Genomic DNA, 23,760 nt, shown 5'->3' with positions numbered 1-23,760 from the left:
GAGCTTGGCTCTCTGGTTTGTGATCAACCTCAAAGGCTAGGGATGCTACCCTGGGGCACTCTTGACTTCCCTTAAAATCCATCACGAGTGCTTTTTCTTGAAGTCATGTGTCTTTTCAGCCTCTATCACCAGGTGACAAAACGAACTCCATAAATATAACAGTCCTTCCTTCTATTTACCCTAACCCCACTTCTTGTGATGTTCAGGTTACTCTACTTTATTCAGGGATTGATGAACATTTTGGTTCATCACCTTATTTGACTTTATGACTTTTAGACTTTAAATAGATCCCTTTCAATTTTTTCCTATTGCCTCAAGTTCTCATATTTCTAGTCTGCCTTTGGTACCCATTCACAGAAAATTCAGCCTCATTTGCTCATTCCTACACATACATCAATGCCATCAAAATTTACAGTTTAATTCTCAGGGGCAGGAGAGTCATAGGAGAAATCATGGCCTGGGGACAAGGCAAAGCATTTGTGTCATTAAAAAAATGAAAGAAATAATTAAGTGATTACGTTGTGAAATTATGGAATGCTCGTTCCATAATTTCCATATGTGAATTCCATATGTGAACAAAGTCATTTCAAGAAAACCCTGGCTATAAAAAAGTGATGAATGTTGATCCTTTGATAGAAGGAAAGGAACTCCCTGGGTCAGGGGACTTGCTTTCTTTACTTGACTCCCCTGTAGAACTGCTCATTCTGGAAAAATCAGTTTCACCACTGGTCCTTATTTGTGTGATGACAAATTCTGGCAAAATTTTATTTTTATTACCCAAGTGCTATGAATCTATGTATTTAAAAGTATATTAACAAAACCCCCTTTTCAATTCACTTAAATAAAAATACTAATTACTAGCAAATCATGCATGGTAATTCAGGATAGAGTCAAGTCTCTTTAGCATTATGGTATGATAGCAGAAATCTACTGTAAATTCATAGATTTGGGTACACAGTGTATCATTTTTTTCTCCTATGAACATAATGAAAGAGTTTCTCTGTCATTCAGTAGTCTTCAACTGGCATCTGCTTTTTTCTTCCTGTATCATCTTTCTCTAGGGATTTTGGTCTAACTCACTGACAATATTTATAGATAAAATCAAGAACTTTTTCCTCAGAACAAAGCCACTGCCCTCATTTTGCTTTCTGCTGTAGCGTTGTTTTGTTGTTTTTCCTTTCTCTTGATCTACTGTTCACTCCCTCCCTCACCTCCCCTCCCCATCTCCCTCCCTCTCCTTAGAAAAATGAGTTAGCTATGATTTGTGGGTTATTGGAGAATAAAGCTCTAGATATCTTCGTGGCTTGATGATCATTTGAGAAGAACTGTTATTCCTAACCATTATCTGATGCAGGTCGCTCTCATCCTTTTTAAATTAAAAGATTTGGTGACCTCTGAGCAGTTCCTCCAGTCAGAAGTTTTTTTTTTTTCTCTTCCTTTTAATTGAGGTTTAAGGGGGGGGAAAAACTCTCAAAACCTTGTTTGCAGTGTTTTAGCAAATTTATGGAATTATGTTAATACTTTTGCAAAGCTTGTTTATTCTAGAAAGATAGTGATTAAAAAACTTCCATCTTTTTAATTTGACCCTAAAACAATATAATTTTGTATGTGTGTGTTTTATCGCATCAATGGAAGTATGTTTCCATTCTTTTTGAAGTTAAGAATTTTCTAATTAGTAAATTAATAATTCATATCCTAGCTCATTCATCATATGTGGTAACAAATTGCATTTAGCTATTTGTTGTAGAGTTTTTTATATTAAGGATATAGCATTAGCATGCAAGCCTACTTCACTGAATATAGTATAGTTTTGAGCATTTCAGGTTTCAACCATTAAGTTTTGTTCTGTCATCTGTCACTTGCCACTTAGTTTTGTAATTATTTTAATATATTTTGTAGTACTATTTCGAGCATTTCAAGTCCCGGCCATTAAATTTTGTACTATTATCTTTTTCTTGCAACTTAGCTTTGTAACTATTTTCACATAATTTGGTGTTTATGTTTATCCAGGTATAGTCCAAATGAGGGCAGGATTGGAAATAGAAGATTTTTGGATATTTCGAAAGCACAAAAACATTCTTAACGAATTGGAGAATAAATACTATACTGTATATGCAAAACTAACATTTTTAGAGCACTAAAATTATATTAGCTTAGGAACATGTATAATTTGGTTGGAGAAAACAACTTTTATTTTTGGAACATCAAATTTAAAAGTTATGTAGCTTATTCGGATACTAATTAAATATGCTAATTGAATTTACTTTTAATTGTTTTCTACATTTGTTAGAAATAGCTCATTAAAATGTCTAACCTCTCATGCTTTTTTTTCAAAAAGTAAGCAAAAATTAACATTGCAAAAACACTTATGTTTTGGGGCTTATATGTTTTCAGTAACAGGGACCCAGCACATACTCATTTTCAGAGTAGGAGAAAATGGGGAAAACATGCCCAGATTGAATATAATTTTAGTTACATCTCACTTTTTAAATATCTCATTTTTGCCATTCTTCTAGACTTCAGGAAAATGTTGCTTAGGTTGAGACAAATGCTTTAATTCTTTCCTATGTTATTGTCGTTCTTATTTTGGTTATTTCCATAATTAATTAAGCTGTTGCTGAAAAAGGAGGGCTGTGGAATCCTCAGGAGGAAGGTTGGAGAGTATTAAGAGGAGTCTGCAGGAGGATTGTTCCCTGGCAGAACCCCAGATGGCACACAGTATCCAGGGTGCCACAGGGGATACCACAAAAAGAAGACACATTACACCCTACATTGTCACTGTGTGGTGGTGAACCCAAATACAGCAGCAGTGGTAAAAGTTGGCTTCTAGGTTTCCAGCAGTACAATTTGGCTGACAAGAAAAGTTATTCCTGTTTCTGTTTCTGGTTTTTTGGGTGGTTTTTTTTTTTTTTTAAGAGATGAAGGATTGCTATGTTGCCCAGGCTGCCCTCGAACTCCTGGGCTCAAGTGATCCTTCTACCTCAGCTTGTTGAGTAGTTGTCATTACAGGTGCATGCTACCAGGCCGGCCATCTATTTCTGTTTTTAATGACATCTTCAGTTTGAATTTTTTCAGTATTCCCAGTCACAATTTCATGGTCAAAAAGCGATTGTTCATACCTGAGTGTGAGTCTAATTCTACTGTGGCACCCTCAGCACTTTTAGAGCCCAAAAGACATCATTATTGTTTGTTGAATAACTTTTTTAGCTAACTATAAAAGAAAATGGCATCTTCCTATTGAGTTTTCATATAGTATTTCAATATCACTACTGTATTTTTTGCTTTCTCCCCCTTGTTTCATTTGAAAAAAATAAGTGGCTTCTTCACTTCCAAGCAAATTTTAATTTTTTAGGACAGTTTTTGCAGAGCACGCAATTTCATGACATTATAATGAAGCAAGTAGGCCTTGGGATATTCATTCTGTTCCGTTAGCAAGTAGATGTTTGCCCATTGGGATTTCTCTGCTACTTCTGAGAGATTTTCCAGACCTTCAATTGCCCTGACACTTTACACTTTTATAACTGCTTCTCCCTAGTTTTAAAAACTTCTCTACAAACACCAATTAAGGCTATCACAAAATTTACGCTTTCCTTTTCCTGATTTCTTAAAAATGTTTCTATTTCTTAAAAATGTTTCTCTTTCTTCAAAATACCTAGTTCCCATTTGTAAACCTGCCTTCCATTGGACTATACTTGGTTAAACTCAGATACCAAATCACATGAAGATAATTGTAAAGTTAAGTGGCAAAGGACATTCGTTGATTGATTTGTAAGTGGTACAAGACAAAATGTTTGGCTTCCTTGAATAGGTTTTTCTCTGCTGGTACTTTTCTTATAAAGGAGGCAAGAGTTTGCTGTATAAATGGTATATCATTTTTTGCAATTAAAAGAATTCATGACTGGGCGCGGTGGCTCACACCTGTAATCCCAGCACTTTGGGAGGCTGAGGCAGGTGGATCACCTGAGGTCAGGAGTTCAAGACCAGCCTGGCCAAAATGGTGAAACCCTGTCTCTACTAAAACTACAAAAATTAGGTGGCACACACCTGTAATTCCAGCTACTCAGGAGGCTGAGGCAGGAGAATCGCTTGAACCCAGGAGGCAGGGGTTGCAGTGAGCTGAGATTTCACCATTGCACTCTAGCCTGGGCGACAAGGAGCAAAACTCCATCTCAAAATGAATAAATAAATAAATAAATATAAATATAAATAAAAAAAATTCACAATGACATTTTCATGATTGAAAATGACAGTCCAGAAAAATACATTGCTCTTCTAAGACCTTGTTAATCCTGTTTTTCCATGGCTTGGTTGACGTTTGAAATCGTTGAAATTTGTTTTTGGTTAAACCTGCTACTTAACAGTATTTGGTTATTTGTGAATATTGATTAGGTTACCTTTCATAATGCTGCTAAAAGAAGTGCATGCTGGAGAATGACTTTCTGAAAAGTGTTTTTATTTAACAAGATTACTCCTATACCATTTAAAGAATTCTTTAAATGTTTCGAGGGTATTGCATACATTTTACAGATGTATTTGGTCATCTCTTGCATTTGGAAGTAGATGTTTTATTTGATAATATTTGTACATCATACATAGATTACATTGCAGTGGGGAAATGTGCCTGGGAGCTACATGTTTCTCTCACCATTTCATTGAAAGAAAAATACATTTCAGCACTTAGCTCGCAAGTAGGGGTTCTAAGCTGTGGCTGCACATTAGAACCACCTGGGAGCTTCTGAAAATGTTCATTCCCAGGCTGTCTCCTAAACCAATTTACAGCAGCCTCCCTGGGGCCGGGACTCAGGCGTGGGTATTTGTCAAAGCTCCCCAGGTGATTTCAATATGCAGCCAAGGTTGCGATCCATTGCTTTAGAATAAAGTTAGAAGTATCTCCTCAGATTTAACTGCATACAATTTTGGAGCTTGAGTAGGTTTGATTTCTTAACTAAGTACTTGAGTAGGATATTTTGCCATCATTATCAGATAAAGAAGAATTTATTTAGGATTTACATAAGTTGTAAAATATGCAAATTTGGTTAAGTATAGTTTAATATTTTGAATTCAGAATCATTTAAACTCTTCCCTTTCAGTAACAAAATCTCTTTCCTTTTAGTGTTTTATGAATCTCACGGTCTTAGGAACAAAAGAAATCAGGTTTTAACTTTTTCCTAATTCTTATATCTTTAAACTTGTACTATTTCTCTTTGTTCTGAACCCTTTGCATAAGTATCTATTTAGATAACTTATTCCGAAAGAGTTTGAGGCAGTTTACCAGGATACATGAAGTATGACAAGGTGGTATAAATTAAATACAGGGTGAATTAGGAAAAACATGGGTTGAGACAATGTAGAGGTTAAAAATTCATGACCAAATGACCTATCCATGCATTACAGCAAACTCCTTGAGCCAGTGGGGCCAACAGATGTGTCCTGTGACATTTCTGTTGGAAAAAGTGAGGGCTGCTGCCATAGTCTGTCTCTGTGCCTTTGAGGCTTAGTCAGGAATTGGGACACTTGAGATTAGGGCGATGTTCACACGCAACGAAGAAACTGAGACACTGAATAGACTGAATTAACTTTGAACATTTGTGTTATGTGCTAGGCATTCTGCAAGGAGTTTTATACATCTCATTTCCCCTTCCTCACAATAATCTCATGTAGAGAGTAGTAATCTCCTTTTACAGAAAAGGAAACTGAGGCTCAAAGATGTTGGATAACCTGCGTAGGTAATCAAGCCAGTAAATGGCAAGGCCAAGCTTCCAAGCCAGCTGTGACATAGAGTGCGGCCCTTCTGTAGTAGATCCTGGAGGATCAGATCCTTGATAGTCACAGTTCCTGATTGGCCTCAGTACTATTTGTAGGAGAAATAATGTTTTTTTTGTGTGTGTGTGGGGGGGGGGGGGCGCAGAAATGAAAGGCCATATAGCAATATGAGAAAATCTCTTATTATATTTAGTTATGGCAGGGTACAGTGGCTCACAGCTGTAATTTCAGCACTTTGGGAGACCAAGGAAGAGGATTGCTTGAGCTGGGAGCTCGAGACCAGCCTGGGCAACACAGTCAGACCCTGTCTCTACAAAAAATTTTAAAAAATTAGCTGGACGTGATAGCATGTGCTCATCACCCCTGCTACTCAGGAGGCTTGAAGTGTGAAGATTGCTCGAGCCAGGAAGGTTAAAGCTTCTGTGAGCTATGATTGCGCCATTGCACTCCAGCCTGGACAACAGAATGAGATTGTCTAAAAAAAAAAAATTAAGTTTTTTTTTTCCCTTTGTTTTTTCAGTTCTATTATTTTTTGGGGGAAGGGGAAGTTTTTTCCTCCCAACTCCTCATATTTGTAGGGTAGGATACTTTATTTTGTATTCCTCACCACACCTAGCATGCTGCACGTAATGTCTGGTTTGGCAAATTTTGCAGGGCTGGCATAACAGCAGTGTGTGGGTGTCCTTCTTTGATATGTCTTTCTTGCACATGGCTCCCTGCAGAGGGGTGCTGCTGTGGCTGCCACTTCAGTTCTAGCAGATGGATAGGGGATCTTCCATGCTACCCCATTTTAAGGTTGGTCTTCCCACTCTTGTGAAATTTCACTTGTGATACATTTCAGATGGAGCTGCATGAACAGCTCTGTCAGCCTCAGAGAAGATTAACTACTGTGCCATAGCTTGGTTTGGCGCTTGTGACATGTCTAAGTCTCATTTCCTAGGTTTCCAAGGGAGCCACTGTGTTCAATTCCTTGACTATATTTTTGGCAAATGTGTTGCCTGCATTTCAGAGTTCTGTAATTTCTCCCATCTTTGACCTCGTGGGATTTTTGTTTGTTTGCTTGCGTTTCCTTTTTAAATCTCAATGAAGTTTTTACACTTTTCTGTCTTTGTGAAATTCACACCACTTTAGTACAACAGTCTCCCTTATTTCCAGCTTTGCTTCTTACCCCTCTCCTCCAGTTAGACTCTCCTCCAGTTAGACTCAGCCAGGCAGTACTGTCGGCCAGACCCTCCACTGGGCACTTTTGACACTGTCGGCTTCCTTGCAGTCATCTGTGTCCCTCCTCTCACATCCCCCAACCTTCCTCTCTGCCTTCTTTCAAAGCTCAGTCTACCACTTTGCCACTCAAAGTCTGGTTTCTGGGCCCACAGCATCAGCATCACATGGAAGCCTGCTAGAAATGCAGATTCTCAGGCCGCACTGCAGCCCTTCCGAATGGGAATCTGCATCTTAGCAAATTGCTGAGGTGATCTGCATGCCCATCCAAATTAGGGAAGCACCGCTTTAACTCACGCTTCTGCCTTGGGTTGTGACCTAATTAAGAGAATAGGATGTGAGAACCCATTCATTCTGTCGAAAGAATCAGCTAAAACATTTTTATATTTTCAAGTTGTTCATCTTTAGGCAATAGTTTTGTCATTTTTAGGGATAGGGACAAACAAATGTGCTTGGTAATGAATGTCTTTTCCTAACCATATGAATGCGGTTAGGGCATTAGCAGAAGCTTAGATAATTTAACTGATAGATTGTTACCAAGGGAGCGTTCAAATAACACCCGTCATTGTTTTGAAAAGAATGGAGGGGATAGTTTTGTGGAAAGATTTCTAGTTTTCAGGTTTTTAACTTTCTTCTATGTGGAAATATTACTTATCCTGGGGATCAGTGATAGCACAGGTCATATCTCAAGACAGAGCGACAGGTGTTTCTCCCTAAGGCGAGTTTCATCATGTCCTTAAGCATTAATGCTTGTGGAAAAGCTGCTGTGCAGGAGAATGGATGGTGCAGGAGTTGGGGACATGGACCCCCTAGCCAAGAAGTGAAGAGGGACGGCTCAGCTGCATGGAAGAAGAATGTGACTTTGAGTGATCAAACTGATGGAAAGCCACTCTCGGGCCCCCTGCCCCTTCTTTTACCTGTCCTTATACTGCTCCTGTGGTTGTGTTGGTGTGGCAGTATCTGTGACCCCTCATCCCCCACTCATTTAAATTCTGGAACCTTTTAATGTCCAGATGGTGTCTCTAAGACTCAGAGTTTTGAAGGAATAGAATTTGCTAATTTATATCTATAGGTTCTACAGGTTTTCTAAAGGAGTTACACACACACACACACACACACACACACACACACATACACATACACACACGCTCACTGCAAAGTCAGAGAACCTGATACTTTGGGTGGGAAGTGACACTGGCCATCTAAATGCAAAGGGCTAAAAAGTGTGTTTTTCTAGGCTGACTCAACCTTGCCTTCAGTGTAAAAGAATTTCCTTTTGTATGACCATTAGTTGTTTTGTGCATTTTGATGAATTATTTAAAAGTTTGGAGTTACAGCACTAGAAAAGCATTCACTTACATTTAGAGTGCAGCTGCATTTAAGAGACATTGTTCTCATTTCTTTGAACACTAGGCATCTGTTTAAACTGGACCCTACCTAATGCTACAGACCTTCAATGGGAGCCATCCCCCCACTGAGCAGATGCTATTGACTTGAAATAGGAGTGGCCAGGGCAGTGTTCCATTTCTCCTTCAGAAGTGTCTTATGGCATCAGAACCTAATACCGGAAACAGATGGAAACTGAACCTCAGGTTTCAGATCTTATTCAAAGGATAAGAGTTGCTGAATTGAAAAGTGTCAGATTTAGAAAACCTGTAATCAGTCAAATGGATGAGGGGAATGATGAAGGAAAATCATTGTTATATACTGAGAAGAAAAAAGAAAAATTAGTAGTTTCTAAGGAGTTTATCTTTGGTTAAAAGCACTTCATTTTTATTATTTTTTAATTTTTTTTTGAGACGGAATCTTGCTTTGTCACTCAGGCTGGAGTCCAGTGGCACGATCTCAGCTCACTGCAACCTCCACTTCCCAGGTTCGAGTGATTCTCATTCCTCAGCTTCCTCAGTCACTGGGACTACAGGCGCACACCACCACACTCAGCTAATTTTTTTGTAGAGACAATGTTTCCTCATGTTGGCCGGGCTGGTCTTGAACTCCTGACCTCGGGCGATCCGCCTGCCGCGGCCTCCCAAAGTGTTGGGATTACATGTGTGAGCCACTGCCCCCAGCCAAAAGCACTTTAAATAAACATATATGTTAAGGAGCGTATGAGTGTTACATATTACAGAATTTTGGCCAAGTTGTTAGATATATAGGATCTTTTTAGTAGTATGAGGAGTAGGCAGTACTGGACAAGCAAAGATAACGTCCATATTGAGATGTTCTGCTTGGGTAACTTTGAGTTAATGTGAAGCTCATTATTATTGAATATATTCATAGGATGCATAAATGTACCCTTCTTTCATCAATACATAATGGCAAAAATGAGGTTTCTTTGATCATTTAGGTTATTCTTGTCCTTTTTATGGCACCTTGAAAGTGAGTTACACTGGTCTGGTACCTTTGATTGAGAGTTACATTAGACTGAAGCTTTTATGGGAGTCATCCGACAATAACTTAAAACGAGAAACTGAAATCAATATGAAACTGAATATTCCAGAAAAATGTGGTTTATTGAAAGTTTCCATTTGTTTTATTTCCCAGCTTTGTTGTTTTATGTCTTTATATAAAACAACAAAGAATAAAATATATTTTATTCTCTGCAGCAGTGTTTCCAAGATGTGACCCACAAAGCATTCTTTTCCTGCTCTGTTAATATGGATTAAACTATGGCAGTTTATCTGCTGCAGGACTTCTCAGAGCCTTTGACAGTACTAATATTCCCTGTGATTCTTTTAGAATGAGATATATTATCTGATCTTTCCCAAGCTTATTTTACTTACCTGCCGCTCTCTTCCCTGCCACCTCCTTTTTTTAGTTAATGGAATGTCTACTGTGGCAGATAGCTGGGAAATAATACTGTAGCATTTTCAAATGTATTTTCTCATTTACCATCACAGCAGTCCTGAGAAACAGGGACAGTTTTGTTGTCGTTTTTTGGATGAGGGAGGAGCTAAGATCCACCAGAGTTCAGGCTGGCACCAGGATGCAGGTGTCCTAGTAACTCACCCAGTCTTTTATCTCCCTGTCAAGCCTTCGGTTCAGGTATGAGGCTCTTAGTCCTATGTGTCAGGGCTCTCTGCTGGCAGAGTTGGGGGGTCATCTGGGTGATAATAGTGATCTGAAGTTCCTATGTCTGGTAGCTGGCCCACAGGGCTCTGTGGTCTCCTGTAGAGAACTTTCTGATCTGAGTTGATAATGTGGGTGAGAGAATTGGTCCTTATATACCTTCTTTGAAGTAATGGCTTAGGCAGCCCCTCAGGTAGGCTTTCGAGTAGGAAAGTTACCCAGGTACTTAACTGTGATTCACTTGTGTTTTGCTTGCCAATTTTCACCCCATGGTACTATGTCATGTTTTGCTCTTTTTATAGAAAGAAATTCAAGCCATGAGTCAGTGCAGCCATCCCAACGTAGTGACCTATTACACCTCTTTTGTGGTCAAAGATGAACTTTGGCTGGTCATGAAATTACTAAGTGGAGGTAAGTGGATTTTGTTGTTGTTATTTATTTGCTTGTTTTCTCTCCTTTTGTTGGAACCAGCATATTGGAGAAGACTTTAGATTGAATCCTTTCTCTCCTGTGTTTGAAAGTTTGTTTGGTTTCTCATTGCCTAGAGGATAATGTCCAGATTGCTTCACATTGACCTTCAAAGCTTTTCATAATTTTGCTTAACTTCCGAGAATGTGTATATCCTCTTCTCCAGGTATGAAATGCCCGACCTTCTAGGCTGAGAGGCAGCCCCCGGAATGTGTTATGTGCTCTCATGCCTTTGCCCCTGACCTGTCCTCTTTCTCAGCCTTGCATCTCTCCTTTGTTTTCCATGTGCTCAGGCCTAAAAGGTCACATCCTCTCCACAGTCACCGCTTACTCTTCAAAAAAGTTAGCCAGTCCTTTCTCCTTGAGTCCTTTCTTTTTAACATTGTTCAGGTCCTTAACACATTGCAGTTTGCTGAATTATCCCAGTGCCATTTATCAGAATGTTCTGTGATGATGGAAATGTTCTGAGGTGCTGCTATCTACTTTTTACTAATCCCATGTGACTCTTAAGCACTTGACATGTGGCTAGTGTGACTGAGGGACTGAGCATTCAATTTTAATTAACTTACATTTAAATCACCTTGTATGGCTCCAGTATTGGACAGTGCATATTTAGGTTGTGGACTTTGTGAAGATTGTCTAATGCACTTTGAATTCATTGAACTTGGCACCCAGTAGGTGCTCACTAAATGTGGTTTCAGTTGACATGGGGAGAAATGTGTGCTACATATTCACTTGCAGTGTTGATCGGAAATGGCACTATTCTCATCCTATCGTTGCATTTGGGAAGGGAAAGTCACTTCCTCTCTCTAGCTTCAGATCCCTGCAGTGATGCAAGCCATTGACAATTTAATTTACAAGGTGCTTTCACATCCTGTATTTTATTTCTTTTAATCTTCTAACATCACTATCAGAGAGGGAATGATAATGATAACCGTTGCCTTTTTTGAACACTTACTCTGTGGCTAGATCCTGTCCAAGGCAATTTACTGACCTTATCCCATTTAGTGTTCACAGTATCCCTGAATGGCCTGTGTCACCATCCCTGTTTCTCAGAAATTACACCAAATTTCAAGGGAGTTTAGCAACTTGCCCAAGGTCACACACATAGTAAATGTTGGTGCTGGAATTTGTGACTCTAACATCTGTTGACTTAAAAATTTGTATGCTGTGCTGCAAGTATTTACACCTTCGTTTTGCAGACATGGGCACTGAAGCTTAGAAAGCCCAAGTGATTTCCTTGGGAACACCCAGCATACCCACATCTCTGGTGTGTTCTCTTTCGAGGGCTTGATTCTCTGTGTATCTTTCTGAGACATGAAGTATGGTTTAGGATCAGAGGAGAACATTTTGCTGTGCCTGGACAACCCAGAACTAGCATAGCAGAATTTATATGATAGAGCCTGTTTTAATCTGCAGATGTCGAGGGAGGTGTTTTAATGTTTTCCTTTTTTAAAAAAGAAACTCTCTTGGATCAAGCAGAAGCCCAAAAATGAGATGACAAAGGCATTGTAATTGGCTTGGGTCTGCTTGTGTAGGTCTCGGTGGGGAGCCCTGGAGAGCTTAGTTCTGTTCTGTTTTCAGTCTTCCTCAGTCTTATTAGTCATTGTTTCCTTGAGTGCCTACTTCAGTTTTTAATTAAAAAGAAAAAAAGAAAAAGGAAGCCTGCCAGAGCTGGACTGCAGTATTGAGTGCTGGGACTGCCCCTTTATTCAGCAGAGGAACTTGCGCTTTGCCAACAAGATGATCTTAAGCCATTCTCTTTTTGTGGGGTTCCACCAACTCTGAGGAAATGAGAAATTCTGGTGACTTGAGACCCTGAATAGTCCCAAATGCTCTGCTCAAGCTGAAGATTTTACCTTTTGCTTTTATGAAGCTGAGAATCTTCTGTTTTCTGAGGAGGATCTGACAGAAAATTTCTTTGTCTTTTTAAGAGTCCAATTTAGCCTCTCTGGGCTTTAGGTAAGAACAGATTTTAAACAGGTTTCCACAGGTAAGGACGTGGGCAGACGTGGACTCTTGTTCATTTTTCTTTTAGCAGGACAGAAATGCATGCATGCCTGGTATGGTATATCCTTATACAATAAAAAGAAAATGTTTTTGGAATTATCATTTTTTAAATGACACAAAAATCTAAGAGTGAACAAATAAACGGAGTTTTTTTTTTCCTCTGGGGAAAAATATGCATTTGTTTTCTTCTATTTCATTACATTGAATCTCTTAATGAGGGGCAGGCAGCTGTATCTGATGGGGAAGCTCAATCCTCTTAGTTAATTATAAAGAGCCTAGAGCCAAATTCAGGTCCTGAGGTAAGCCGTTTGTTAACTCTTCAGAAATGTCAAACCCCCAGGTAATTTTGGCTTTTAAACTGACCCAGGGGTTTGGAATACTAATTAATATGTGTTGAAACATGAATTCACAGTGCCAAGGATACTAATCTGTATATGGTAACAAAGTATTAGGTATCTGTTTGTTTATTGTAAGTGTTAGTACCTCAAATATATCAGGTAAATGAAATAAAGATCAGCCAGGCTCAGTGGCTTATGCCTATAAGCCCAGCACTTTGGGAGGCCAAGGTGGGCAGATCACTTAAGCCCAGAAGTTCAAGACCAGCATGGGCAACATGGTAAGACCCCATCTCTACAAAAAATACAAAAATTAGCCAGGCGTGGTGGCACGTACTTGTAGTCCCAGCTACTTGGGCGGCTGAGGTGGGAGGATCGCTTGAGCCTGGGAAGTTGAGGCTGCAGTGAGCTGTGATTGCTCCACTGCACTCCAGCTTATATGACAGAGGCAGACTCTGTCTCAAATAAAAAAAGAAAAAGAAGGAAAGAAAATAAAGATCATGTAGTGTCACAGGAAGGAATCTTCCGGTTATAAGCAGAGGTCTAGAAACAACATGCTTCTTTCCCCCTTCCAACTGTGATTTAGGTCCTCAAAGAGTGTGTTTTTTTTCTCTCAGCAGTTCACTTCTGCCTTTTCTCCTGGCCTCATACTGCTTTCTTTGTCAGTTCAGACTTTTTGCACCCTCTTTGGAGGGTTGCTCTTAGGAATTTTTGTGAGAAATACTGTAACCAGAAAAGGAACCAACCATGGAATGGCCATGAACAGCCTTCTGGTCCCTGACCCAGAATCCTTCTTGTTAAATTCACACTGAAAGTGCTCTTGCAAACTTGGATTTAGTGTTTTTGGTCATGGGGCCCCCATTCAATTGTTTGTTTGCCTTGGGAATATTTGCATTAAATAAAGCCCATATTTTGATGTTTCTATTAAATTTTATACATAATGGAGTCTTGTTCTGAAAAGGTGATGAAGGTGCTTATGTTTTAATTCTTCTGTTTGTCTACTTAGGTTCAATGTTGGATATCATAAAATACATTGTCAACCGAGGAGAACACAAGAATGGAGTTCTGGAAGAGGCAATAATAGCAACAATTCTTAAAGAGGTTTTGGAAGGCTTAGACTATCTACACAGAAACGGTCAGATTCACAGGTATGACCTCTGCAGAGATGTTTAAATTCAGATGTTCATATCTTCAGCCCTAGTTTGTAAAGAATGTTAAGGAAACACATGTTGCAGGCAGGTATTGACATTACTTTAACTTAGGCTAAATAAATGGGAAAAAAGTACTTAAGAAAGAAACAAGAGAATAAATTTTGATGAATTATATTGGTATCCTTGGGATTGCTTCAGTTGCTTTCACTGAAATAAGAGTGGAATCTAAAAAGGACTACATGGACTCGTTTAAAAAAATCAGTTTTGGTAACTACTCTTGATTTATACTAGTTGAACTAGACAGCATCTCTATCTTTCCAATACAAGCAAGACTATCCAAACATTGTACTATGTGAATTATTTTTGATGTGGTGGTGAGAGGGAAGGAAGAGGTACTCATCTTCTTTTGTGACATAAAATGTTAATTCTTTACATAGTCAAATCACATAGAATATGAGTGCTTGATGTTTCAAGTGAGTGAGTGCTACTTGGGCTCTTAGGAATTATTGCAAGTAAATAGCCATTTACCAGTAATACTAATAATGTAATTCTCCTACCCTGAAATTTATATTTAATTATTTCTACTATATTTTTCTTTTTCTTTTTTTTTTTTTGAGACAGAGTCTTGCTTTGTTGCCCAGGCTGGAGTGCAATGGTGTGATCTCAGCTCACTGCAACCTCTGCCTCCTGAGTTCAAGCAATTCTCCTGTCTCAGCCTCCCGAGTAGCTGGGATTACAGGCATGCGCCACCATGCCTGGCTAATTTTCGTATTTTTAGTAGAGATGGGGTTCACCATGTTGGCCAGGCTGGACTGACACTCTTGATCCCAGGTGATCTGCCCACCTTGGCCTCCCAAAGTGCTAGGATTACAGGCGTGAGCCACTGTGGCTGGCCTATATTTTTCAATAATTAGAAAAAAGTTACTTTAGAAATCAAATTTATAAATTGCAAATTGTCATTTTTCAAAGTACTAAGATTACACAGGTTTTATACGGTGAAGAAATATAATATCTATTATTATAATTAGTATTTATAATCAGTCTTTCACCAGAGAGAAGTTCATTTTTCAGAAAGAGAATTAAGTTGGAATTGCACCCCAAATTTAAGTGGAAGTAGAGGAGCTTTACATAGACTGGGCTTTAATACTTGATAGAATGACAGTAGTGTGAGTTTATGGGCAGTGTCTAACTCTGAAGCATAAAATAGAGAGTCTACTTACTGATGATTTAATTAAATTTGGATAATTATTTCATGGAAAATATTTCTTTCTAAAATCCTAACTCTCCCCCATGAGTAAACTATAAAATGACAGGTGGATCCTTATATCTTTTTTTTTTTTTTCTTTTTTTGAGACCAAGTTTCACTCTTGTTGCCCAGGCTGGAGTGCAGTGGCACGGTGTTGGCTCACTGCAACCTCCACCTCCCAGGTTCAAGTGATTCTTCTGCCTCAGCCTCCCAAGTAGCTGGGATTACAGGCACCTGCCACCATGCCCAACTAATTTTTGTATTTTTAGTAGAGATGGGGTTTCACCATTTTTTCCAGGCTGGTCTCGAACTCCTGACCTCAGGTGCTCCACCCACCTTGGCCTCCCAAAGTGCTGGGATTACAGGCGTGAGCCACTGTGCCCAGCCTATCCTTATAACTTTTAAAATCTGTGCTATAATCTTAATATTTATGAAATTATTATGTCAAAGAGCTGCATTGTATGATATGTTTTAAAATCTTCCTGAGTGAATCAATACACTATAAAGTCTGTACCCTACAATTTATTTTCTATTGTTTTTTTTCTAATAGGGATTTGAAAGCTGGTAATATTCTTCTGGGTGAGGATGGTTCAGTACAAATAGCAGGTAAAGCTGATAAATAGAAAAATTTTTTACTTGATTACGGAAGTGTTACAGTTTCAAGGAATGTAGAATCATTCCTGAGAAATGAATAAATGCATGTAATCTCTCTTCAGAATGATATTTACAGAATGTTTGGGTCCGAAGGATAACATATTTTCCTTATAGTTTTGATAAGTCATTAGATCATCCTGTGAAAAATGCCATTTTAGTACATAGCTTTTTGATAAAGAATAATTTTATTTTCAATTTTATTATGTTTTCTACCTTTCACATTTTATAATGGTAATACTCATATAACTTCAAGAAATGCACTTGTAAAAACGTTTTTCAATAGGTTTGAAAATTTAAAACATCATACACATCAATTAAAAACTAATTTATTTCTTAAGAGGTATCTGAAAGAATTGTGAACGTTAAAAATCTAGGCCTTATTTTGTTTTTAACTCTGACCCAACATGGCTATTCTTCACAAAGCTGGTAGGCTGGGGATGCAACGAATGTCTTTTACATGAACACGCAATATCAGGTGAGCACCTTTCGTGTTCAAAGCCTCTATTTTGTTATTGGCCCTAGAGTAAACTTAAAGGCCTGGGATAAGATGTAGCCACGCCCATATTAACTCTTGCTTTACCCATGTCGTTGAAAGTCTGTCTCAGCAATCCTTTTAGCTTTCATGGTTTCTTGGGGGAGTGTTCTTGGCATTTTTTGGCTAGACAGTCATTCCCTCTACTGTACTGACCCTGTCATTGCAGAGAAGAGTAAGATGAGCCCACTTGTACCCATCACCTGGTTTCAATAATTATCAATCTTTGGCAATTCTTGATTCATCTGCCGCCCCCCACCACCACCCTCCGACTCTGGTGCCTCTCCTCATCATGGATGCTGGATTTTGTTCTTGAGCCATCTGAGTTAGTGCTTTGTGTGTGCATATCTTGTCCTCATGAGTGGACCTTATCCCATAGGCTAGGGACAGTTTGAAAAGGTACTTCAGTTAAACAAGTCACAGCTAAGAAACATCTGTGGGCAAAAATTTCAAACTGTCCAGCCGCAAGCAGTCTAGTTGTTCATAGTGCAGGCTCTGGTGTCAGCTGACGTGATCGAAATTCTGAGGCCACCGCTTAGTAGCTGTACCACCTTGGGCAAGGTACCAAACCTTCTTAAGACTCATTTTCCTTAAAGAGGGGTAAAAATATAAACTGCTTCATCTTCTTTCATGAAATCAAGGTCCAGTGATCTTAACAGTGGCCAACACATAATAGGCAAGCAGTAAATATCAATAACTGCTGTTCTACCATGGCTGCTGCTGCTACTGCTGTTGCTACTATTACTACTATTACTTCTGTTACTACGACTAACAGGATCACAGTGATACTCCCTTGCACTGACTGGAGATCATGTGACCCTCAAATTGTCCTGCAAGAGCTTCAGCTCTGAAGAGAGTTTATGACTTATCAAAAGGTAATACTTATTAATTATGGAATTTGGAAGCTAACTTGCCATTAATCTTGCTCTAAGATGATAAGGAAGTACAACTAATTTTCTGTTTTATGATGAAATGATGATTTCTCACTAAAAGGGTCAAAATAGCAGTGAACTGCCTTTGAAATGTGGAGGCTGGTCAGCCCCTGCCTTATTCTGTTACTTGGTCCTCTGCCAGTCATCTCATCCCATTATTCTTGTCAGATTAATGATCCGAGCCTCTCCCTGAGCCTTCTGGAACACATTCTCCTTTTCTTTTTCCCAGTAAGAATCCCCGAGGTAAGATTTCCTGGCTTTTTCCTTCCATCACAGGCCTTTGGGTTTTTCCTCACTGCTGAGGAGTCTGTTGTGACCCAGTACATGCCTGCACTGTGCGGGCTGCTGAGTTCAGAAGGGCTCAGGCAGGAAGCCCCTGCACAGGGTAGGTGCGGGAATTAAGTGAATTGATGTGTAGAGAGGGCTGTGCCTTTTCTGTGCCTGGCATGTGCTGAGGACTTTGTGTTCCAGCCATCCGGGGCTTCCTTGGTATCTTTTTGAGTATGCGACTTCATGCTTGTGTAATAACACAAACTGGAATGCCCATTTCCCAGATGTATGGTGGCTGCTTGACAGGCACCTAAATGTACAGCTTCTGCATCTCTGGAACTATCGCTTTCTAGAAGTCACATTTAATTTCTCCCATATTCTCTGACCTGATCATAACATCCAACTAATACAGTATTTAAAGTTTGAATTTTTAAAGTGTTCACTATAATATAAGGTTATTGCCTTAAAGCATTTTTAATGTCTCCTTGGAAAGGTAGATGTTACTGCTGTCCTCATTTTATAGGAGATTGACTTTCTTGGTCAGGTACTTGGTTGCTGCCTGAACAAAAATGAGGACCAGGAGTCTCTGGGTCTTTTACTGGCATCCTTGTCGGTGGGTGAAACAGGCGAGGTCGGGGGGAAGAGTGGAACGTGGAGACTCAGCAATGGCAGGGGTGAGACGGTCCCTTTTTGTTGCTACCTGGACAAATAATACATTGTTTTTACCCAGTCTGTTTTTGCTCTTTCCCCTTTGTATCTTTATGCCTCTGAGGCCCTGTAGTTTGAAATAAAAGTTAAGCAGGGGAGAAGTTAAGTTTGCATTTATTTCTTTGAGTGTAATATACATTGCCCACCTTGAGAGTATTATTGTGTGCACTGTTTTTAAGAAAGGGCATTTTTGCTATCCTAATAGAAAACATAATGATTTTTGTTTTTTTTAGGGGAAACACTCACTTTTACATATGTATAAATTCCCTTTTTCAGAACTTTTTATCAGAAAACAGAAGATTAAAGGGCCTGATTTAGACCATGAGAAACCCTCACTTTATTATGCAGCTAGAAGTGTGGTGGATAGGATAATGAGCCTGGTTCTGTTTAACACAGTCCAAATTATCTGGGAAGAATGTACATTTCTATTGAACGTGGGTATAAAATCAGGAACTAATGTGTCTTGAGTGCTTCCTGTGTGTCAGGCTAGGTTTTGGATTCTGAATGCTTTGAGTCTCATTCAGTCCTCAGCACAACTCCATGAGGAAGGTACTATTGCATCCATTTTACATAGGAGAAACTAAATTACGGTGGGGAAGTCAGTTGCCCAGGTCACAAGTATAATAAGCAGTGTATCCATGCTTTGGGTTTGGACAGTCTGACTCTAGAAACTGTCAACTCACATCTGTGGGATTTCCAGGAGGAGGACCTTAAATCTGGATTTAAATGACCTCACTTCCAGATGGAATATACCCCAGCGATCACTAGCTCTTCTGTGTCTCTGCATAAATCGATTCCCCTTTGGGCCAGGGAACATATTCAGCACCTTCTTCCTCCTTGCTCCTTCAGGTTGAAACACAAGGGTGTCCCTGGTAAGGTTTCAGGGGATAGGAGAAGCAGCCATCTAAGCGTCATTTGGTATAGAATTAAGCTCAATAATGACACCACACTCTTTTCAGACTGGAAAACTTCAGGTTTGATGTAGTGAATTAGAACCTGAGGACAGCCTACTCAGGGTTTAAGAGAAAATGCTTTCCTTCTTACTGTACCTTCTATGCTTAGAGGTCCAGTGTGTGTAACTTCCTGATAATCAACTTGGATGCCTTGGAAAATGTAATAGGTTTTGCTGCACTGTGTGATAGAAGGGGGAGTGGCTACTCAAAAGTCATTTTCTTCCCACGGCATAGCATTTTATCTTCCAATTTGATGCCCTGTCATATTGTGAGGAAGAGCTTAGTGCTTTGGCAAATGACTAAGCCTGTTTGTCCAGAATTAATGAGAGACACTATTTTGAGCAAACAGAAATTCATATGAAACAGATCACTTTGAGGTGGTTTCTGCTAATCTTTTTAATCTAAGATTTAAAAAAAATAGTGGCTACTCTTGATGTTCTATAAAAATGTTGATTTCAACACCTTTGATTTATAAAGAACTTTGTAGAAGCTTACTACTACATTATGTAAGGTAGATCTCATGCTCATTTTCACTTACGTTTACCTTTTAGGTGTGTGTGTGCTCTGGTTTGAATTTTGTGTGCCCTCCAAATTCATATGTTGAACCCTAATCACCAATGTGATGGTGTTAGGAGGTGGGGCCTTTGGGAGGTAATAAGATCATGAGGCCTAAACCCTCATGAGTAGGGCCAGTGCCTTTATAAAGAGGCCCCAGAGAGCTGCCGTGCCCTTCTACCATGTGAGGACACAAACAGAAGGCACTATCTATAAACAAGAAGGCGGGTCCTTACTAGATAGTGAATCTGCCGATGCCATAATCTTGGACTTCCCAGCCTGCAGAACTGTGATAAATAAGATTTTGTTGTTTTTAAGTCACCCAGTCTAAGGTATTTTTTTATAGTAGGCCCAATACACAAAGACAGTGCTTATGTGTGTGAATGTGAATTTCCCTTCCCTGGTTTTACATAACAGAAATAAAAACCGGTACTGAGCAAAAGCAGCCTGGAACTCTAGAAAGTTACCATCAAACTGCCTCACGTATGTGCATCCATTCAAATCAAGCTTATGCCCTGGGTTTTTCACTGTCCAAGGCACATTGGTAGAACTTTGGGTAGCATCTCTTATTTACTGGGAGGGAGATAATATCCTTATCAGCCTTGAATACATCTTCATTTTAAGTCTGCATCTTGAACACTGAAAACCCCATGACTAAAAGTGCTAGGAAAACATGCAATGAAACTTAACTTGCTTCTGTCACTTAGACGTTATCCATTAAGGAGCTAGAGGAAGATGGGCAAGGTGGTTGAGTTTTTACACCCATAGCTGCTAGGTTCTTTCATTTTCCTTCTGTGGTCTTTGGCCCTCATAAAGTGCACTTTGATGGGGAGGGTAGGGGTTTAAGAGTTATTTTTTGTGTTGTAGGGAAGAGAGGCTGCTGCTTTGAGCAAGGCACCCGAGCAGCCCTGGAGTCAGCTTCTGATTAGTGTGGGAAAGCGCTGAAAGCCCCGGAGGCATCCAGTCAGGAAATGATGTCATCATATTTATGAGCACCTTGGCCCAGAGCATGGGCTCTGACACCAGACAGCCATAGTTCAATCCTGGCATTGCTCCTTCTAGCTGTGTAACCAAGTTATAGCTTTAGCTTCTCTGTGTCTCATTTTGCACGTTTGTGTAATGAGAATATACTACAGCATTAAAGGAGTTAAAACACATTTTATTTTAGAATTTGCTAACTCATTGCTTTCGTATTAAAATTGGGATGGTGTCCTCTAATTACTTAGGGTGTGGTAAGCTCACGGTGGCTAGGGAGGTGCGAGGCCTTAGGCACTCCATCTGACCTGCTGCCATGTTGTTTTGCTCTTTTCTTTTTCCCATCAGTTTCCTCAATATCACCAGAGTGAAGAATCTGCAGTGTAGATCTGACTGTATCTTCCTCTTGCATAAATTTTATAAGCATTGTTGATGGAATAAAGCATTGTTGATGGAATAAAGCTCCAGCTTCCTACTAATGGCAGATGAGGGACCTGCCTGTTTTTCTGGTCATGTCTGCAAGTGCTTTCTGCTGTGACTTGAAATGCTTATAGCTTCTTGTTCAGGGTTCCCCTTTCTTACCTGAGTAACTTCATGACTTATTCATGGAGAATTCTTTCCTTGAGAAACCTTTCATGATCATTTCCTCCACCATGCCCACCTGCACCGGGTTAAGCCCCTCACCCTGGTGGTTTGCAAGGGTTCTGGCCATACTCTAGCTAGCCTACGACACAGCACTGACATTGGGCCTTTACTTTCCCATCTTCCCTTCAGACTGGATACTTCCCAGAGGGAGAAACTGTGTTGTTCATCGCAGCATTCCCAGATGGTACCTGATACATGGCAGGTGTTCCTGAACTTTGGGTCAGTGCACTCTGCCTAGAGGCACGCGAGACACCCTGTCTCAGCGGCAGGTTATGCAAGTACATGTGCCTGTTGGTGGCAAAGGGAACAGATGTAAGGCATAGCTGAGAGTTGAAATGAGTAAGAATATATCAGCTTAGCAGGGAGGGAGGCAGAAATATTTTAAATATTTAGGTATGTATACTACTGCATATTTTAAAGGCTGAAAATAGTTTTTAATGGGGAATATCACTTCTAATTTTGGACAAGCACTGCCCTAGCCTGCAAGCCATGAGGCTAAAGTTAAGGAAGAGTGAAGCAGAGAACATGAATGAAGAGGCACTGGTTATACTCAGAAAATAGAATACACATGAAAATTAAAATCTGTTGGGGTGGGGGGGTGCAAGTGCTTTATAGTGAACCGAAATATTTGTTTTGAGTTTCAGGAACAGTTTATAACTATGTGAATTATGGTTTGATGAATTATGACAAAATTCTCATACATGAATTTTTTTTTGGCATAAGTGAATAAGGACAGTAAATTAATGTGGCTCCCTGATTTTTGGTATCTCGACAAATGGTAACATTTGATAAAAGCTCTAGAATGAACCAAGAATATAGTCAGTTCTGGAAACTGAGTTTTTCATTCCAGCTGCACACCATCAGTGAGAAATACTTGGGGAGATTGTAAGCAGCTTCTCATGCTTTAACAGCTGCTAGCAGTTGTTTGAGCAACAGCTTAAGGAAATGTTACTGGGTGAACCCGGTGGAGGAGAACCACTTTGCTCTACTCCCCTGCTGGAATTTTTGCTCAGCTCTGCACGTTTAGCTGCAGGGGGGACAGGGTTGAGCTTCACAGAAGAGTGTCTAGGGGGGCATGAGGCAGATGGGACTCAGTCTCCCTCCTTCCCTTTCTTTTTTCCTTCCTGTAAGGGCCTGCAATTCATTATTAAATTAAATTTCACATATTACCAAATGCTACGGAGGTCTGCCTAAAATAAGAGTTTTTAGACTTGAAAGCAGAGCAATTTGGTCCTTTGCTTATTTTTTCGTTTATTTTTCTTTTTCCCAGAACCTCCATTTGTATAGCCTGCTCCTTCTATGGGAGAAAAGGTAAACATTAGATGTTTGGTTTCAGTGTATCCTCAGTGGTTAGTTGACAGGTATTTATAGAGCATTTGCTATGTTCTAGGCACAGTCCTCTCAGCTGACACAGTGGTAAGCAATGGAGACATTGTGTCTACTGTCATGGAGTTTATAGTTTAGGTGACACATTAAACAGTCAACTATATAAATTTAAAAAATGTGTTAAGTGTGAAGGGAATGCCTATACCTGGGGAACTTAAGTTATCCACATTAGGACTAGTTGAATAGGTTGTAATGCGGATAAATTTTAAATATGTATTGTAAATAGGTTTTGGTCAATAACATCTTATAAGTTACTGCATGTATCATATGTTGATTACAGATTTTTAGGACATTTAAATAGTGTTAACCTGTGTTTACATTCTGTGGAATATGATTTAACACTTGATTGTATGTAGTACACTTGAGGACACAGTAGCCAGTCTAGGCCCCCGTGGTCATTAACTTACTGTCCTTATCCTTTGCTGGCCATAGTTTGTATCACCTGTAAAATGATGTGCTTAGGGTCTCAAATTTCCTTTCAACTCTAACAAGTGGATAACTTCAATAGAGAACTCTATGACCCTTGTGCTCCTGAACTGTGCTTCTCACAGTCTTTCCCAGTTCTTTTAGTGGGAGAACCATTCTTCTATTGAATGGGCCAGAAATCTTGATATTCCTCGATCCTTGTCGTTCTCTTGGACCCTACATCCTATCCAATATATTAGTAAATCCTGTGGTTGACCATATTTCATCAGCTCCCTGCTGTCATCCTGGTCCACAGACCCATCAGTTCTTGTCTGGATTATTATGGTGGTCTCCTAAAGGGACCTCTTCTTCTGACTTTGCCCCTCTGTGGTCTGTTCTCTACATGGCATCCGGATTAATGCTGTAAACTAAGTTGACTTGTATTATGCCTTTCCTCAAAACCCTCCAACCCCTTGCCATTTCAG

The 23,760-nt window shown here is 39.6% G+C and overlaps 1 protein-coding gene across 1 annotated transcript in view; it reads left to right on the top strand.

Annotated features, from left to right (window-relative positions):
- Positions 1–23,760, top strand: part of STK39 (serine/threonine kinase 39) — a 293,318-nt gene that overhangs the window by 70,116 nt on the left and 199,442 nt on the right. The window contains exons 3-5 of the mRNA XM_004032736.5: positions 10,353–10,461; positions 13,870–14,011; positions 15,811–15,866. Coding sequence (XP_004032784.3) covers positions 10,353–10,461; positions 13,870–14,011; positions 15,811–15,866 — 307 coding nt within the window. The remainder of the gene's footprint in view (positions 1–10,352; positions 10,462–13,869; positions 14,012–15,810; positions 15,867–23,760) is intronic.

Source organism: Gorilla gorilla, chromosome 11 (assembly GCF_029281585.2).
Source record: "Gorilla gorilla gorilla isolate KB3781 chromosome 11, NHGRI_mGorGor1-v2.1_pri, whole genome shotgun sequence".
Lineage (NCBI taxonomy): Eukaryota > Metazoa > Chordata > Mammalia > Primates > Hominidae > Gorilla > Gorilla gorilla.
The sequence above is the reverse complement of the archived record's forward strand: the minus strand, read 5'-3'. Positions and strand labels throughout refer to the sequence as shown.